The 20016-nt window shown below is 43.1% G+C and overlaps 1 protein-coding gene across 1 annotated transcript; it reads left to right on the top strand.

Moving 5' to 3' along the window:
* Positions 1 to 2999: 2999 nt before the first annotated feature.
* Positions 3000 to 11869, top strand: CDC23 (cell division cycle 23). The gene is made up of 16 exons (XM_084215838.1): positions 3000 to 3141; positions 3626 to 3698; positions 4595 to 4732; positions 5005 to 5047; positions 5407 to 5512; positions 5599 to 5731; positions 6706 to 6883; positions 6981 to 7078; positions 7305 to 7386; positions 7964 to 8117; positions 8246 to 8365; positions 8710 to 8785; positions 9061 to 9122; positions 9966 to 10044; positions 10143 to 10262; positions 11153 to 11869. Exons 1-16 carry the CDS (start codon positions 3014 to 3016, stop codon positions 11321 to 11323), a joined length of 1761 nt encoding a protein of 586 aa, XP_084071964.1. The 5' UTR covers positions 3000 to 3013; the 3' UTR covers positions 11324 to 11869.
* The last annotated feature ends 8147 nt before the right edge of the window (positions 11870 to 20016 follow it).

Raw genomic sequence — 20016 nt, 5'->3', positions numbered from 1 at the left:
CTTGTGTCGTATCCAGACTCCCTTCTCCTCCATGACTTCAAGGATGCACAGCAGCACACTAAATACAACCCAATCAAACAAATTCCTAGTTCCTAATGTTCAGCCTAGCCATAATTTTGACAACTGGTTAAAACAAATTTCTTGGTCTCCTGAAAAGGGAGGAGTCCATGCTCCATTAAATAGGGAACTGCAGTTTAGCAACAACATGAAGGTTCCTGAATAACAGCATATTAAGTACCTGCATGATTCTTTAGAATCTCACTGTGATACTCAGAGGTCTTAGTGGGCAATGGGCTAAGCAAATAGTGCATGCTGGTTTTCTCAGAGCATATGGGCTAGATCTGCACACCTAACTGCTACTACTTCCAAGCTCATCAAAAGCTGCAATGAAACCAAATCTCCTAAAACTAGAAAATACATGGCATGAGTCAATGAATTTTTCAGATATGGAGAAGTGATTCAGGCACAATAAACACTTTTGCTGCACTAGTCCACAGCTCTCAGAGGCAATTTATATCACTTCATCTCAATTAACCTCCCAAGAAAACACTGAGATCTGAACAAGAGACAGAGAGGGGGAAAATGACATTACTGACTGCACAATGGCCTACTCTGATGTCACAATGCTATATTAACTGAGTCATAGGCAGATTTCCTGGAATTCAGGTCTCCTACCCTTTGAAACTATCCCCAGTTGGTGCAAATTTATTCTTTCATCTCAATTTAAATCAAGTATAAATGGTTTCCCTCATACTTTAGGGCCACATGGTTTCCAAGTTTTAACATTAATGATGTCCCAAAAGACTACAAAAAGCAAAAGTGGGAGTTGTGTTAACTGCTAAATGTAGAATACAACCAATAGTAGAAAATAAGTTCTTATAACATCAGACTTCTCAGTGTAAAATTATACAGGAAACTATAATCATGGTTGATCTTTAAACAAGTTTAAAAGCACAGTTTTACAGCATCATAATAAAGAAGTTCAATTCTCTGTCAACAGATGAAACTAACTGTATTGGCAAGACACTTCACTTGCTGAAGACCACTTACACTGGATTTCATAGAGCATTAGCCGTACATTTGAAGATCTCCACTTTGGAAAAAAAATTCCTTTTAAAGCACCTACACAACCCATTGGGATGATGGACACAATTCCCACCCTTCCATCACCGACCTTCCTTGTTTTTGTCAATACGTTTCTCCGAGGGACTAGAGACAATCTCATCCAGGTAGCTGTGGAATAACAAAGGGCACGAGTTCCCCTCTTCCTAGAGCACCCAGTCAGTACTGCTCAGTTGATCTGTATTTCCCCAAGATACTATCTGTTTTCACGCACAGAGGATTTAATTATTTTTAATAATAATAAAATATTATTATAAAATAATATTTTATATTGAGCTTCGACCCCAGCCCAGCGGAGCCGCGCCGCGCTCGGCCGAGCCCGCCCGCCCGCCCGCGAGCGCGCAGCGCCCTCTGCTGCCGCGCGGCGGAACCGCAGGGACCGGGTCCGGCCGCACCCGAACCGCTCCGGGCCCGAACCCGCCGGGCAGGGACCGAGACGCGATTTGTCACCGGGCAGCGCAGGGACCGAGACGCGATTTGTCACCGGGCAGCGCAGGGACGGAGACGCGATTTGTCCCCGGGCAGCGCAGTGCGCCACCGCTGCAGAAACGCTGCTCTTCCAGAGGAGCAGGCGTGTGAAAAGCCGGGTGGCAGCTGCCCAGGGCTCATACACAGGAACGTGACTCCAAGGGTATTTTGCCTAGATTTCAGCAAGAAGAGAAGTAGCACTTCGTACATTTTAGCAGCAGGTTCAGTATTTTGTATTGAAATCTCACTTCAAACATGTTGTCTCAGTTTCCATTGGGAAAACAGCACATTATACCCAGTGGGCCCAAAACTGAAGATAAATAGACCTTAATAAAATTACTTCATAGATCACACACACATACTTTTTTTTTTTAAATATCACTCTTTGTATTCATGTAAAAACTGAACGTCCTTATATTAAAACCAGCAGAGAATCACAAAATCATTTAGATTGGATAAGATCATTGAGTCCAACTATTGGACTCAAACAAATACCAAATACAATGTTTAGGAGCATAGAGCACTAACAGCTGATCCCTACATATGGAGATGGTAAGTACAACAAAAATGTATCATCAGAAAATAATTCTGAGGCTCTTTTCGGATGTGTTCTGAGACGGGGCAAAGAGAGAGAGAATGAGGTATGAGTTAGGCATTGTGTTGACTAGACCCATCTGTGTCGTACCAATAACAACAGTCTTTATTTGTGTTTTGGATATATGGGCTGGCAGAGTAATAGAAGTATTTTCTGTCAAAGCTACAACTGAACTTGCAAAACACGTGGCTGAAACCTAGAGAGGGAAAACCCCATGCAACGCTAAAATTATACTTCAAATAATGGTCTCATTTGCTTTGTTTATTTGAAAAACCCTTGAAGACTATAAATAACTCATCATTTCCCACTTTAACGACAAACTGGACATTTCCTATCTCTGTAAACCTTTGTACAACAACCTTAATTTCAGCAGGTGGCTCCAGGTGAAACGGTTCTAGATCAACGCAACCTTGAAATTTTCATAGTAGTCATCACTACAGTGAAGGTCAGCGGTAGCCTTAGACTCTAGACTGGAGTCAGTGTAAGAATTAGCGTCATTCACAGCTCATCAAAAACCAGACATCTTTTCTCACGATGCGACGCTCTTTTCACCGCCGGTGAACTTGCTGCCAGTTCAAACACAACCGGCCAATCAGGAGGCACGGCTCCGGCGCGCGCCCGCCACAACCGGCCAATCAGGCGGCACGGTTCCGGCGCGCGCCTGGGATTGGTCAAGAGACCTCTCGCCCAAGCAGACCACTCCGTGTAGGGGCGGGGCAGCGTAGTGCTTGAGGCTTTGATTGGCCGGGCCGGCAGGCGAGCATGCAGTGTGCGGGGCTGCGATTGGCCGAGCCGGCGGGCGGGGCTGCGATTGGCCGGGCTGGCGCGATGGCGGCGGCGGCAATGGTGGCGGCCGCGGGCGGCGGCAACTTCTCGGATCTGCGGGAGATCAAGAAGCAGCTGCTGAGCGTGGCGGAGCGGAGCCGCGAGCGCGGGCTGCAGCACAGCGGGAAGTGGTGAGCGGGGCCGGGCACAGCCGGCCGGAGCCCAGCTCGGCGGACCCCGGGCTAACATGTTCTCTGCCGGGACGGAGGATGGGACGGAGCTAGGTTTGTTTAGACTCGAGAAAAGGAGGCTCCTGGGTACCTTATAATTTTTTGCAACTGCCTGAAAGGAGTTTGCAGTGAAGTGGTAGCCAGTCTTTTTTGCTGTGCCTACGGGGACCAGAGGAAATGGCCGTGAGTTGAGATAGGGGAGATTGGATAAGATATTGGAAAATGTTTTTTAAATGTTCAGGTGGTCAGGCACTGAAATAGGTTTCCCAGGGAGGTGTTGGAGTCACTGTCCCTGGAGGTCCTTAATAGGTGTCTGCATCTGGCGCTAGCTGATGTGGTTTAGGGATTACAGTGCCAGTGCTGGGCCTTAGGGTTGGTCTTGATGATCTCACAGGTCTCCTCTAACCTTGATGGTTCAGTGATCCTAGTGCTCTCTTTCCCTCAGGGCTGCTGAACTTGCATTTGCCCTGGAGCCGCTGCCACTGAGCGAGCTGCCGCCTCCCCCTGTGCTCACCGAGGTACGGGCCCAGGCTGTCCTTGGGGGAAGTGGCTGTGAGCTCCAGAAGGTGCTGCAGCTCATGTGGGTGGGCTGTTTAATCTAACTGTGGAGGAAAATATGTGATGCAGTCTCCCAAATCCTATGGGGGGCGGGAGTCAGCGCTAGCTCCAGTCTTACCATAATGCTGCGAACGTCCTTTCCATAGTGTGTTCAACAGGGCCAGAGAGCTGAGTGTGCTTTCCCAGATGAAAGCATTACCTGTTGCTGTGTCCTAAATGAAGCACTCTGTAAGCCAACTTTGAAATCACATGCATGCCACTTTATTTTTATTCCTCTTTACTGAGGTCAAAATTTATTTTAATACAAATTATGTTTTGCCATTACACTTGTGCTCATTGGGACACAAGAGAAACAAGTTGTGTCTCCATCCCCAGTCTCCATCCCCACCTCTGTAGGAATACAGGAGAACTCATAGGTGTGTGTCCTGGCGTGTTACAGAAGTGTAACATGTCATAAATGCATTTCAAGGTATAATTACCAAGGAAGTGTTCTCTTGTATGTTAGCAGATTAATATTATTTTATATGGAATTCCCGAGCAGGTTTCTTGTTTATAGTTTTTCATACTAATTGAACAGCTAAGCCTTGCCTTCTGGCATCTTGCCACAATTTGTTTCTGAAATCTCACCATTTATTTTAAATTTTCTTAAATAGTCTGTACTCGTTATTTGAGAACTCTAGAATTGGATCATGGGAGGGAGTGGAGGAACTTTTCTGACAGTACTCAAACCATCTATAAAGATGGACAAACTACTCTTTTAGCTTTTGGAGCAATTTCACTGCTATGTTTGTAACCATGATTTTCCTAAAGTATGTCAGAGCTTCTTGGGTCTTAAAACTCTTGTGTGTCCCTGCAGGAGGATGCTCGTGATCTGGATGCCTACACGTTGGCCAAGTCTTACTTCGATCTCAAGGAATATGACAGGGCTGCCTACTTTTTACAGGGCTGCAAGAGCCAGAAAGCTTACTTCTTGTACATGTATTCTAGATACCTGGTAAGGTAGAAAAAAAGGTTGCCTCCTAGCAGTGAACTCCTCTGCTTCTGACCCCTCCCTGGCATATCTTATTTTTTTGCTTATTCTTTTGCTTGGTTCCTAATGATCACCTTGAAGTCCAAATTCTGTGTTGTGGTAAAGAAAGATAGGGCTGTTCTTTTCAGAACTGTGCTGTCTGTGAAAACTCAGTTTAAACACTGCTGCAAGTGCTGCAGCAAACATAGAAAAAATAGTATTATAATATAATCTTGGATTTTTTTTCTTTTCCGCAGTCAGGGGAAAAGAAAAAGGATGATGAGACAGTTGATAGTTTGGGTAAGTCTCTGGTGTCAAGAAATGCATGATGAGATAATGAAGCTTTTGCTGTTGACTCTTCATGTAACTCATCTTGGGTCTATGGCTTTCTCCTCAATTTTTTGGATAATAGGTGCTGTAACACGATTTCTTTCATTCTCTTTTGATTCATTGGCTTAATTACTGGTTGCATATTTTCATCTATTAGGTCTTATTTTAAACTGGGTGACCAGACTAAGCAATTTCCTTTAGAATGGGGAGCATAAACACAGGCTGGGAAGCTGTCATGTCAGAGATCATTCTGACTGTACCCTAAACTTGGCATTGCTGTGGTGAGACTCCTTACTGAAAGCTAGCTGTGTGACTTTCTCTTCATGTAGGACCTCTGGAAAAAGGACAGGTGAAAAATGAAGCTCTACGAGAATTGAGAGTTGAGCTCAGCAAGAAACACAAGGCACAGGAACTGGATGGATTTGGCCTTTATCTGTAAGTATTTGCATGTATTTCTTATATATTTGTGTGGATATGCAGAATTGCATGATTCTTGTCAATCTGATGCTTTTTTTTTGTAGGTATGGTGTTGTGCTGCGGAAACTGGACCTGGTGAAAGAAGCAATAGATGTGTTTGTTGAAGCTGCTCATGTTCTGCCTTTGCACTGGGGAGCCTGGCTGGAACTTTGCAACTTGATTACAGATAAAGAGATGGTAAAACTCTGGAGATACCAAGATGTGGTAACAAATCTCAAGAGTTTAGCCTGATTCAGTGACCAGTGTTTCTGTTTCCACAAGATTGATGTTGCCTACTACTTCATTCTGTGAGACACTGTCAGGCAAGGCAATCCACAACTGTAAATTATGTTGTAAAATCCTCTTTATCTTCCATGGCTTGTCATGTTGTAGCTTGAGAATCTTTATACAGGCATAGCTAATTGCTTATCATTCACCCACAAAGTGGTTTAAGAAATTTCCAATTCATGTATTTTGGAAGCAGTTTTCACTGGGGTTATCACAACACAAGTTATCATCTTGTCACACGGAGGAGATCCTCCTAAGAGACGTCCCTTTTTTATTTTTTCTTTATCTGGTTCTAATTCCTCAGTTATTGAGCACTTCTCATAGCTTGAAAGGATATGTAGAATCACTGCTTACAAAACTGAAAAGATAATGTACAAAGCCACATAGGAGGTGAATTGTATCTGAGAAACAAACTTCAGATATAAAACCAAAATAGATTATTTTTCTTTCTGTATGGAATTTGAGTCCACTTTTGGAATTCTGGATGATAAAGTATTTAAAACAGTATTTAAAAAAATGTTTTAAAAAGTGATGCAGAAGAGTGTTACCAATTTGTGAGACAAGGGAAGTGCATTTTTTGTTATATAATTTTGAGTCTGCTTACATAGTTCATTGAAATTAATGTTATGATATTGATGTTTAAACATAGGAAGAAAGTGCAGTTGGAATTTAATTGCTGAAGCAAGAGCCAGGTAATGTCATATTTGAAGACAATTTCTTCCCTGATTGACCAGATGGGTTTAAGAAAGTGACTGCAGGAAAGTTTCCTACCTCAGGACCATCTACTAAGTCATGGGAGGGAAGATAATGGATTCTTTGCCGCGTGTAGCTTGTGGAATACTTCTGATTGTCATCTCTTTCTCTTCTTCTTTGATTCTTGCTAGCTGAAGTTCCTGTCCTTGCCAGATACATGGATGAAAGAGTTCTTTCTTGCACACATTTATACAGAACTGCAGCTGATAGAGGAAGCTCTGCAGAAGTATCAGTCTCTCATTGATGCAGGATTTTCCAAAAGCACTTATATAATCTCTCAGATTGCAGTTGCCTACCACAATATAAGAGGTCAGTGACACTAAAGTGACACTAAATAGGAATGACTCCCTTAATGCAAACTTAGCATTTATAGTTGTTGGTGTCCCATATGCTGTTCTTTCATCAGATATTGACAAAGCTTTATCCATCTTTAATGAGCTGAGGAAACAAGATCCTTACAGGATAGAAAACATGGACACTTTCTCCAACTTGCTCTATGTAAGGGTAAGCATTCTTCCTGTGGCCTGTCCATAGTGATGGTGTTTGTTGGAGGCATGTTGAACACTGGCAAAGCAGCTGGTGCTGTCTGGCCTCTCTGAATACTGGCTTTCCTCTTCCCAACTCCATGGAAGAGAGGCACTGTATGCATTGCTGATTGCTTATTTCAGTTTCTTTCAAAGCATAATGTACTCTCTCTCTCTTTCATTACTTTATTCTTTTGTTCCACTAGAGCATGAAGCCTGAGTTGAGCTACCTGGCTCATAATCTCTGTGAGATAGACAAGTACCGTGTTGAGACCTGCTGTGTAATTGGTGAGAGCCAATTCTTTTCATGTTATTTTTACATCTTATTTTGCTGTGTGTAGGCTGTATAGGCTGTGTGAGGGAATCTTGGAAACCCTTGAGGAAGTGATAAGTTGACAAGGCAATCAAAATCACCACTTGGTGAATTTGGATTCAGGCAGCCTGAAAAGCAGACTAAATGACAGGGTACCCTTTTCTCTCATTTCTCTCTGAAAGCTGCTGTAATAGTACTAGGGTAGAAAGTAGACCAATGTACCTAAAAATCCCTTTCTAGTCTTCAAACTCCAGTAGAAATAGTTGTGTGTCAGGAGCAGGAAATTGATTTGTTAGATCATGACACTCCAAGGCGATGGAATCATAAATTGATTGGTACAGCTGGTAAAGGATTGACCAGAAGACTGGTGAACAGGGTGCAATTGGGTCTCTTGAGGTTTGAATTAGTTCTTTCTTTATTAGGACTCTTGTTAGGAGGTAGTAGATAGTACACATTGCATCATTTTTTCTGCTTCTCTATTGGTGTTGGCTTTTTTTATTGGTTGGTTGTGGGTTTTAAAAAATTATTTAAATATTCTGCCTTTTACTTTAGGAAATTATTATAGCTTGCGTTCCCAGCATGAAAAAGCAGCACTCTATTTCCAGAGGGCCTTGAAACTGAATCCTCGTTATCTAGGAGCCTGGACACTTATGGGACATGAGTATATGGAGATGAAGAACACATCTGCAGCTATCCAGGCTTATAGGTACCGCTCATGTACTGCACAAAATGGTGTTTGCTTCTGAAGTAGTATCTTCTGTTTTTTCTTAGTGTTTTGCTGGACTTGGTTTTGATCCTGACTTTCTGTCTAGTTTATTTCCTTTTCATTGACAGACATGCAATAGAGGTGAACAAAAGGGACTACAGAGCATGGTATGGCTTGGGGCAAACCTATGAAATCCTCAAAATGCCATTTTACTGTCTCTACTACTACCGACGGGCCCACCAGCTCAGGTAAGAGTTGAGAATGGAGCTGTGTTTATTGGTCTTCATTCTCACATGGTTGATAGTGGCTAAGGAATTTACATGCAATAACTAAGTTGGGGAAGGAAAAAAACATCAATGCTTTGTGATGTGTCCAAATCCTTTTAGTTGTGTTCGTTAACTGTTAACAAAAGCTTTGTCAGTTAAATGTTGAGGATGACTGGTCAGGAGTAAGAGTGATGCTTTATGCAAAAGGATGACAGACTTCCAGGTGTAGATTATTTTTTTCCCTTGACCACCCCCCATCTTCCCCTCATCCTGAGATCAGCTGGTGAATTTGAATTTGAACTACCTGAAGAATTGCTCTTTTGCAGACCAAATGACTCTCGTATGCTGGTTGCTCTAGGAGAATGCTATGAGAAACTCAATCAGTTGGTGGAAGCTAAGAAGGTGAGAACTGATGTGTAAGACTAGGGTGTCTTCCAGAACACTGGGTAAAATTGCAGCAAAATTATGTCGGTAGTGCTACCTAAACTCGTTGGCAGTTACAGTTGGGGAAGTACTGCTGCAATATAACTCAAGCAGCTGATAAATAAGGAGTTGTCTACAGATACATGCCCCTTCTGCTGACAATCCCTGTCATTTTTTGTTTCTGATTTGCATGCTGGAGTCATGAACTGGACTAATTTTTGTGGCATGCTTGACTGACTTTCCTTCCTTGACAGTGCTATTGGAGAGCCTATGCTGTGGGAGACGTGGAGAAAATGGCACTAGTGAAACTTGCCAAGTGAGTATGTACCCTCACTGAACTGTCACGGTTGTGTTAAATGCAAGTCACACTTTGATACCCAATGATAAAATACAGAATATAAGCAGGTGGAATTGCTGTTAGGTAACATTACTTTTGGAGCTGTGTAAGAATTGGTATCTTTAGGGCTGTAGTGACTGCAAATTTTGGTGTCCAGCTTTATCTTTGTTTCCATCAGGGTAACTAGAGAGAATGATAGTATTATGTGGGTTGCAGATGACTTCTGTATCCTTAGGTGTTTTGAGCATGCAGTACTAGCAATTGTATTTGTTGTTTCATAACTTAAAAGCAGACCATGGCGGTAGATGATGTATAAAATTGTAGTTTGATTTTATTTTTCCTTTCTAGTATATGGCTGTGAGATTGGAAGAGGTCTAATGTGAATACTGTGACATCAGCACTAATTTTTTTGGTGGGAATAAAGTAGTATAAAGTGGGAAAAGTGAAGAGGGGGGAAAAAGGGGCAAATGAGAAGTGCAACTGCTGTACAAATTTGGGTTGTAGCAGGGGAAGAAGGAACACTGGAGGAAATAGTGAGTAAGTAGAATGGCAAAGGTTTGTTAAAAGGTTTAAAATGCAACAGAATATACAAAGGCCCCTGCTTTGGTTGTCACTGCTTCTAGCTGTCTAGTCACTATCTGACTGCCTCTGTGTCTGTCAGCGTGAATGCAAACTGGATCATCTCTTTCCACGTCCTGCAAATTCTGAAGGAAAGGACCTGGCTTTGTACCTGCTCACCCTGACCTGGACTATTCTCATAGACCAAGAAGGTCTTCAGCAGGGCAGCTTTCGTTCCAGTGACCCACTTTTCTCCTTTTGTAGGTTGCATGAACAGCTGAATGAATCTGAACAGGCAGCTCAATGCTACATCAAATACATCCAGGATATCTATTCCTGTGGGGTAAGAAGATAGCTTGGGGATAAAAAGAGAAGTAAACATGATGTACAACTACTTTGGAAGGCACTTACAAATGATGTTTTTTACCCCACTCACTGTAGGAGGTAGTGGAGCACCTGGAGGTCAGCACTGCATTTCGTTACCTGGCCCAGTACTACTTCAAATGTAAGCTTTGGGACGAAGCCTCAGCATGTGCTCAGAAATGCTGTGCCTTCAATGATGTGAGTACCTGCGCAGTCCTTGGTGCTTCTTTCTTAAGGGATCTATGACCTTGATCTTGGCTCCCCTCAGAGTAGAAGGAATCTTCTATGAAGGAATGAGGGCTGCCTGCCATACAAGTCGCATCCTGAATGGTGGTTGTCGTCTATGCCTGATCAGTTATGCTGAGTATGGTTGATAAAAGTCATGCGATGTGGTGTAGATAGTGAAACTGAACCATACCTCATTGGAATTCACTAAGTAAAAGAATTTGAAGCTTCACATGGCAGTCTTAAGGCTGCTAAAAATCTTGGTGTTGAAGAGGTAGTGGAATGGTCACAAACCATTCCAAACTCCCACACACTGTGTAGTGGTGGTACTTTTAAAACTTCTTTTCCTCATCTTCTGCGTGTAGATGGTGCAGAGGGTATAATAATACTTGGGTTTTGTGTGCAACTTCATACTCTGTGATGTTATGTATTTGTAAGTGGGCAGTTTGGGATTTTTAATTTCAGCCTAGCGGTAGACACTAACCATGAGTGCAGGGTGTTTGGCCTATCCTTGACAAAGTTGCCTGGAGCTCTCTACAGCCTGAATTCACCTTATTCAAAGTTCTCCCAATCTACTTTTTGCTGGAATATTTAGACAGCTTCAGTGGTTGATGGTTCTGTTCTCTGAAATACCCAAAAAACACACTAATCAGGAGTAAAAGGAGGAAAGACTAAAATGAAAAAAACATGACTTACCTTAGCATTTCTAAGGAGCAGAAGAAAAAAGAATTGAGAATGGCTTTTATAGCTTGTAGCCTTACAGAATGATAAGCTACTTTAAGTTACACTGCTTACATACTGAATTTGACCCAGAAACCATCCATTCATAGTTGTATTGTTTGTTTTCTCCAAATTAATTTCAGACTAGAGAAGAAGGAAAGGCCCTGCTGCGCCAGATCTTACAGCTTCGTAACCAAGGAGAAACATCATCCACAGATGTTGCTGCTCCCTTTTTCCTTCCTGCATCCTTGTCAGCCAACAACACTCCCACACGTCGTGTCTCCCCTCTCAATCTGTCTTCTGTAACACCATGAACAATTCTGATCCTTCTGACTTGTGCATTGGATGTGACATTGCAAATGGGACATGCAACCACTTACTACTTTCTAGGGAAATTCCTCCTTTTGTTGTTGCCTTCACATAAAGGGAAGGAGTTAGCAGAGTCCACAGCTGAAGACAGACGGGCCCCAACAGGGAAAGGGGAGCCTGATGTGAAAGTGCCTGTGCTGCAATGTGAGAACCTGTTCTACTTCTCACCATGTCATTCTAGTCAGAGGGCAGACATGTCCCACTACACAGGACTATTAAGTGAGGCATTGGGAAAAGCTTGTCTGCTTGAGTTAAAATACATTTTAAGTTTGATTCTGCCAAGTTACCTCTGGTCTTTACTGCACTTCTTTGGAGGACCTCTTAGTGGTATCACTACTGTCCTCATCAGGAACTGTTGCCTACCTGTCTACGGAATGACTTTTGCTTGTCTTGAACTACATAGGAGACGTTTCACTAAAGTAGTAGAATAGGCACTTAGAGATAGGTCCCATGGGTCTGTTAAAGGATTGGCAAATGTCAGAGGAATTCCAAGTAGCTACAGGTGACAGCTGTCTGAGTTCTCACTGTAGATCTGATGGATAGTTTTGTCTTTCAGTAAGAAAGCAGTCGGGATAGCACAATTAAAAAAATAATGAAGTTAAACAGTTCTTGGGCTTTGTGATGCAGGTTCCATGTGTACTGTAGCAATGGAATGAACTCTAATGGATCAAAAAGATAATTATGCCTTTGTGTCAGAATTGGTGTCCTTGTTCACCCCTATAAATTTACAGCCACACCCCTATGTCTGTGGCATGACTTTAAATCAAGGACACAAAGCATTTTAAAAACCCTTCCTATTTAGCCATAGCTTCGTGTGTTTCATGAGACCAGTTGTACAGGTGGGCACATCAGGAAACCTGGGTCACAGCCCTGGGCCCTCTGTACAATGCATTTGCAACATCTCCATGGGGCAGTGGGAACCCATATTCTTAGTTCTGGGCCTCTAGAAATTACTGACCCATGTTCCGTAGTATCCATTCAACAACCATTTCTACTGCAGATGTTTTAAACAGTAAAACTGGATCTTGATGTATTTTCCAAGAACTCTCCTAATTCCTTGCAAACCTGAGGATATCAGTGACACTATTATAAAATTGTTGTCACTAGGGGCATAGGGGTTAATGTGCTGGTGGATAAGCGAAGAGTGACTCATATCATTTACTTGTGCTTGTGCAAAGCATTTGATACTCTTTATTCCACACGGTGTCCTTGTCTCTAAGCTGGAAAGACATGGATTGGATAGGTGATAGGTGGACCTCAGGGTGACTAAGGTCACACTCCCAAATACTGTGGCCATTGACGTGCTGTCTAAATGGAGACTAGTGATGAGGTGTCCCCCTAGGAAGTCGCAAGGCCTGGGGCGAGCTCTAGCTTGAGGCTACGGGGACTCCGGACGCCTCGAGTCCCCAGTGGTCCGACGGCTGCGGCCCTTCGACCTCAGAGGCCGGCTTGTTCCGACCCCGCCGGCAGGGAGTCCCGAGGGAGCCGCGGGCACCCCTCGGCCGGGTCGGCCCGCGCTCCCCGCGGCGCTGCCGGGGCGCAGCTGCGGCGGGGCGGGCGGGGCTGCCGCAGCCCCGGACCGGCAGCGCAGCCTCGGCCGCGGGGCGGCGGCGGCGGGGCGGGCGCGCGCCCTCAGCGCCGGCGCGCAGGAGGCGGCGGGGCCGGTGCGGGCGCTGGAGCCGCCGCGGCGGCAGGAAGATGGATGCGCCGTGCTCATCCCTCGCCGCTCGGCGTCTTTTCTTGGCGGCACGGTGAGCGGCGGCGGCCGAGAGTGTGGCCCGGTGCCTGTGGCGGTAGAACAATGACCGGGCGGCTGCGGGGGGCCGAGGCGGCGGCGCGGAGGGGGAGAGGAAGCGATGGAGGTGATGGACGGGAGGGGAGCGCGAGCGGGAGCCGACGTTGGTGATGGAGAGGAGATGGCGGGAGAGGTGTGGCAGGCGCAGCCCGCACCGCCTCAGCCTCCCGCCGGCCCTGCACCATTGTATGCCTGCCGGTCATTGTCCGCCCGAAGCGGGCGCGGCGCGCTGGGTGCGGCGGCTGTTGCAGGGAAGGGAAGGGATGCTTCGGGGCTGGGGGCGTTCGGCGGAACCCGGCTGGGCCTCGTTGCCGCGGAGGAGCCCGAGCGGAGCGTGGCCAGCGCGGCCCTGCAGGCGCTCCCTGCGCTCGTTTCCACTCGCGGTGCCTCTGTGCCCGCTCCACCGCTCCCACGGCGGTACTGGGCGAGGCTTCCTGCCCGGCAGAATGTTCATAATTGCACCTGTACGTGTCCTGGGCTGTCAGGGCTGGCGTGTCTATGTGTAAGAAAGCATTCTGTCTTGCAAACACAGACCCCGCAGAGTGCATCTCTTTGTACATGCAACGCATGCCTTTTTCACAGCCACTGATGGAGGAAGCCTGCCTCTTGGACTGGTGTGCAATTTATGCTTAAATTACTGGATTGCCATTCCTTAGTTTCATTTTGGCCACTTACGACAGATCTAGATCCTACATTTGAGTTACCTTATGACACTGAATACTCATTTGTAGCCTGTTTCTGGTTTTTGCTGAGAATGCAAATATTTAAAAGATGCTGCTCATACCTTATAGGTTGGGAACATAGAAACATATTTTAAAAATTTATTTTGACCTCTTGTAAGAAAAAAAAAGACCAGAGGGAGGTGCATTTTAAAAAAACATTTGTATTCTGATGCTGTCCTGTGCCTCACCTGTAAAGTGACATGTTGGACTTCCATTCTCAACATCCCTGATTTGCTGGGTCAGATTCTGCCGTGGTGCTGATATTATGCTTGATCTAAGCGTCAAGGTAGCCTATCGGGAGATTGTTTTATTCCTTTTCAGGCAATAATGTGAGGTTTATTGCTTCTGCTCTGACTCAGGTTTTGATTCTATTGATCTGGCCTACTGCTCTGCATAGGAATTTCAAACCCAGGGCTGCTGTGCTGTAAATGGTACTCAACCTGGCTCAGACAGAACACCTGCTGATTTTAAAAGGTTTTCTAGGAATGAGTATGATTTTGGCAAAATCTGGGAGTGGTGAGACAGTCATTATTGAAGATGGCACAAGACACAAGTACTCTATCAGTAGTTCTGTGTCAATCAAAAGATGCCACGGGCACCTCAATGCAAGGACATCAAACTATTGAGAATGGATCCAGAGCAGGTATGAGGAAAGGTCTTGAGGACAAGGATTAGGAGGAGCAGCTGATGACATTTGCTTTGTTCAGCTTGGGGAAGAGAAGGCTGATGGGTGACCTCATCACAGTCTACAGCTTCCTCAAGGGGTTCAGCAGATGGGAAGGTGCTGATCTCCTCTCTCTAGTGACCAGAGGTAGGACACAAGGAAATGGAATGAAGCTGCATCAGGGGAGGTTCAGACTGCACAGTAGGAAAATCTGCTTCATTGGGAGAGTGGCTGGGCACTGGAACAGACTTTCCAGGGAAGTGGTCGGGGCACTAAACCTGTCAGAGTTCAAAGACTATCTGAATGATGCTCTTAGTCATGTGGCTTAGTATTAAGTGGTCCTGTGAGAAGCAGGGCGTTGGTTCTTATGGGTACCTTCCAACTTGAGATACTCTGTGATTCTACTCAAGCTGTGTGATTGGAGCCAGTTCCGTCCTTGCTTCCACAGGAAGCAAAATCCTAAGGAGAAGCCTCAGGGAGGAAAGGCTGGAAAGTTTTTGCTGGGATTTCCATCGGAGTTACCCAGTGGAGGTGGCTGCCAGGAGCGGTTGATGGATTGCCCCTTTGACTTTGTCTGTTTCCCAGAACTGTGGCGATTTGGTGGTCTGCTGGGATTCCCTGTTTTGTCAGCAGAACTCCTTGCAGAAAGGAGTAGACTGTCAGTGACATACTGCAACCTCTCCGACTTCCTGCTCTCTGACTGACTGTTTTGATAGTGCCTAAGGTAGAGAAATATGGCTCTCACCTTGGAGATGATTTTGAGCCACGTATTTCTAGTGTCCTCTCCAAGCCTAAGTTCAAGCTCTGTGATACTGCTATTGCATTGACTCAGCCTCCTTTCTGAGATCCTTGCCACTGTCACCTTTCAGTGGCTTTTGATAATCCTTCTGCTTTCAGAGGCCATTCCCAGCTAAATAATCTTCTGTGTAGGAACTTTGGTATCCTGCACATGAAGAATCGAGCATAAGGTGGGGCTTATGTATGTATGGTTATGTATGGTTGTGTATGGTTGTATTTTAAGGAGGTGATTGGCTATTTTAATTTGTAAATATGTGCTGGGTTCTGGTAGACTTTTTGCTTGCAAGACTTCAATGTAGCTGGAAAGATGCTGCATAAGTTCTCTGTCACTACAAAGCATACGTGACCTCAGGGTATTCAAGTCAGGAAAAAGCTGTGAAATGTAACTGTAGAATGATGCCCAGAATAATTTTCAATTTTGATCTCTATTAATTCATATAATAGTTGATATTGTGGTTTAGAAAGTTACAAAAACAGCCCTCCAACTGTAACAAAGGTTGGGGATGGATTCCACTGCTGTAAGGCTGGCATAACTCAGATGTAGCTTGAGCAATTGAAATCCAAGTAGTTTGTTAATTCTAACCTCTGGGGTTTCCCCCTCTTCTTTTTAACCAAACTGTGTGAGCCTGAAGATGCTTTCACTACTCAGTCGTGGTAATTTTTCATAGTGGTAAATATTTTGCTTTCTATTGGCTTTGTGAAGTTGTGAGGCAGCAAAATAGCCCTTGCCAGATGTCTGAATTTTGAGTCACTTTCCAGTGATGTTGTATCTTCTACATCCATCAGGTTTCTCTTTAATCTTTGTGCATGGTAGTGCAATATTTGTACTACAAGACTGCAAACCAAATGTTTTTGTTTTAAAAACCAAATTTAAAAAAATTTATGTAAATATTATTTATTTGAATTTATAATTAAGTGTTTGCATTAAGTGTTTTGAAATCAATAGCCTCCAAGCAGGTAACATCTTCAAAGTTCCTCTATAAATCTATATCCTTTCAACGTTGGGTCTTTATCAGATTATAGCAAATTTATCTTCCCATCTTCAGAGATGGATTCTCTGCCACCTTCTCTTTATAGGTCTGTACAAAGCATCTGTACAGTTCTCTGTAATCAGCTCTCAAAATCCAGAATCCATGAAGATAGAAAAATGTAATTTTGGTAGTACTTCTAGTGCCTGTATCTTTAAAGTCTGTTTGAATTTCTCCTTTAAAATATGGGGACTAGAAATCTTTGCTTCAGGAGGTAGGGCTCTAAATAGACAATTCAACAGCATGCTAGAAGAACCGTGAGAAAGCTCTATGGTGTGGCCACACTGAACACTGTCAGGTCAAATGAGTGTAAACACAGCTTCTTTGGAAATGACACAACAGTGTGGATCATAGTCTGCAGTTTGGACTCTGAAGCATCCAATGAACTTGAAAGGAAAAATAAAACATGCAGTATTTTCAGGAACATGGCCTTTCAGTTCTTCTCGCTAGAAGTGGTGATGCTGTATGGTTTGCTTGCCATGCATTTGGATCACTGGTGGGATGCTGAGAAACTATCAGTCATCCTGTAAACTTTATGATCATATTTGGACATCGCATTTCCCTATGTTGAACAGTGTGCATCAGCCATGGTCACAAGAGAAGCTAAGTGAACTGATGTATGTGACCATCCACACAGTGGCATTTCACAAGAGGCACAGAAGTGCAGCACACACTTAAGTACACAGCTGTGCAGTGAAACCTTCTTAATTAACAGTTTAACAAATAGCAACAAATAAGGAATGTAAATGAAGATTAGATAGACTACAGTTCCTTTTCTAACTTTGGATGAAATGTACTCAAATAATAAAGCAGTGCTTGAGAAAATTGTTGGGATAGAAGAGCTAGTCTGGTATGGCAGATCTTCTTTTATGTTAAAAATGATAATGCAAAATATAACATCTCAGTTAATAAGCATCTCAGATTATCTTATAAAAATAATGAATTATTTGAATTATTGAGAGCAGCTGATGCTAAAATGCATGTTGGCTCACATTTTCATTGTATGCATTTCTTCCATCTCCATCCAGGAGGTAATATCTTCACCCCATCCTCCATTTCTCAAGCTATTAGTTTATTTTTTGAAATTGGATATTACAATACTCCTTAAAGTGCTTAAGGGAAAGACATGTTAAACCTTACATTGCATGGACTGTAAACAACAGGCCTAAATAACATGGAAATTAAAACTGAAAAGAAGAAAAAGCAGTTGTTGAAAAATTGCGTTGAGGTACCAGGTGGTTTAAGGTAACAGTAATGAGTGAGTGTATAAAGTTGTGAGAAATAGTGGAGTTGGGGCTTCTGGGGTTTTTTTTTGTCCCCTCTATGTGCACTGGTTTGCTAATATTCAGTAAGCTGGTTATTTTAATGGGTGAAGAAATACTTTTAATTTTTCATTTCTATAATGTAAGCAAAATACTAAGAACTTTAAATGTTACAAGTGATAGAAATTAATTAGAATCAGTACTGTTTGGCATGTGTTTGGGGTAGGCTTGGTGTACAAAAATTATAGAAAAGACTTATAAGAAAAGACTTATAATGATGTTAATACATAACATACACTTAGATTTTCATGAACATGAATGTGATTTTTATTTTATGTTCTGTGATTTGTAGGTAAGTCCTTGGGGTTTTTTTTCCTGTATTTATTTGTACTTAATATTTAAGGTTCTGTAAGATGCTCTATTCCATCTCTGTGCATTGGTGAGGAAGAAAATGAGATGCAGTCAATTTTTGAGAATCTGCTTTATTTGATATAGCCCTTAATAATATCCCCTTTTCGTGTCCCCTCTCTGACAGGAAATTGTGTGCAGTTACAATAAGTCTTAGGTGAACGAAGAGTATGTGGGGACTGTTGCGCTTGAAAAAGATGGAATTATTTACATCCGAAAGAATAATTGTGCTGGTTACTGTTTGGTAGTTTATAACTTAAGGAAAGACTGCGTAATTAATTTGGAAGTGCTTTCAAGAACAAACCTCTAAGTTTAGTTAGAGCTTGTCCTTGTTCTGACAATCCTGCCATTCTTAAGTAGAGCCTCCAGTCTGTATGCATTTGCATGTTATGCTGAAAATTACTGATTCTGAAAAATGTCTACTTGCTTTTGGGGTAGGGCAGAATTTTCTTTATCGCTGTTAGTGTTCTCTGTGTGCATTGTGTTATGCCAACTTCTAGGAAAATAACTGTGTGAGAGAGACTGATGGTATTTTAGCCACAAAATACTAGAATATTGTTTTAACAAATCTGCTTAGCTTTGCTGCGGGTAACAATAATGCTTCTGTACCCTTTCTACTGTTTCCATGGAGTCACCAGCTTGGATAGGGCTTTTTTGGTTCATGTTTTAGAGCAAGGGCCAATGGTAATTTTAGCATGAGCAGCCTAGCAGCACCAGATTCATCCCGTATTCCTTGTGTAGAGCCTCATATCCAAGGGATATTGTAAGCTCAGTTCATTTTAATATTCCTGAAAATTATTATGGTATTGATTAGAAATCTAACTACAATACAGTCATTTTTGTGCAGTCAAAATCAGAGGGTGGTTAGGATTTGTCCTGAAGAGCTGTTTGTCAAGTCTGAGCTGAGTTTTTGGGTTGATGTTGAATTATGATATAGTACTAAAATAATGTAACTCATGCTTTTAATCACAGTTTTCATTAATTATGTATTTTGTTGTGTGTCATAACACACAGAGAATGGTATGCAATAATTAGGGGTTGAATTTTATTCTGAAAATGCAAAACATAGATGAAACCTGGTAAATAAAATCCAAAGCAAAGACTTAATTTAGGATTCATTCAAATCCCACTAGACAAATGAGACAGATTTTGGAGGCACAGGGAGTTGTGTATGGCTGGTGTTCCCATTGTAGCTAACAGAGTTGGTGCAGTAATGGGAATTAGCTTAGGTGGAAATACTATTTCTTTAAAGTATTGCCTAAGACCGGATTAATCAACAAGCATGAATCCAGTCTGGCTTCTGGAATTTCCAGCAGGTAAGCACTCTAACTGCTCCTCTAGTTCCAACGGATTTTCACCATTTTGTGGGAATAAAAAATGCCTCTCTCAGAATTATTGCAGATTGTTGGCAGAGGTGGTGAAGCTCAGAAAGGTCATGAGGATTTGCCAAGGATGAAAAAGTTTCTCATAATACTCTCATCATGCTTGCCACATTTTGAAGTTCTGGTTCTAGAGTGAGGATTGGGATCTAGAGCCAGGGTGCTCGGATCAGCAGTTGTGATTTGGAGCATCCCCTCATGTTAGAGTTACCTAACCTGAATCACAGCTCTCTTTTTCTGATGGAGAGTTGGGTCAGTGGGTTTTCAAATAAGCATGTTAATCGTTTTCTTGGCAAGAGCTGAAATGCTGGCTCTGGGCTCAGAGAAAAACAAGTTTAGATTGGAGTTTTTGCTTGTTCACATAGGTAAATTCTCCTCACAGTGGAGCCACTCTTTGAGCAGAACCTAGTGTCTAAGAGCAAGGTGTTGGAAGGAGCACATGTATGAGTTAGGGTTTTGATCTGCTCTTGCCCTCAGAAAGCAGAAAATTATAACTGATGTGTGCAAGTTTTTGTTGAGTTAAACAGTCATATTTGGAGGTCTCTTCTGTTTTAACATGGGAGATTATAATTCTATTTATGT

The sequence above is a fragment of the Fringilla coelebs genome (genome assembly GCF_963513975.1).
Source record: "Fringilla coelebs genome assembly, chromosome: 15".
NCBI lineage: Eukaryota > Metazoa > Chordata > Aves > Passeriformes > Fringillidae > Fringilla > Fringilla coelebs.
This window is presented reverse-complemented; position numbering and strand designations above follow the sequence as displayed.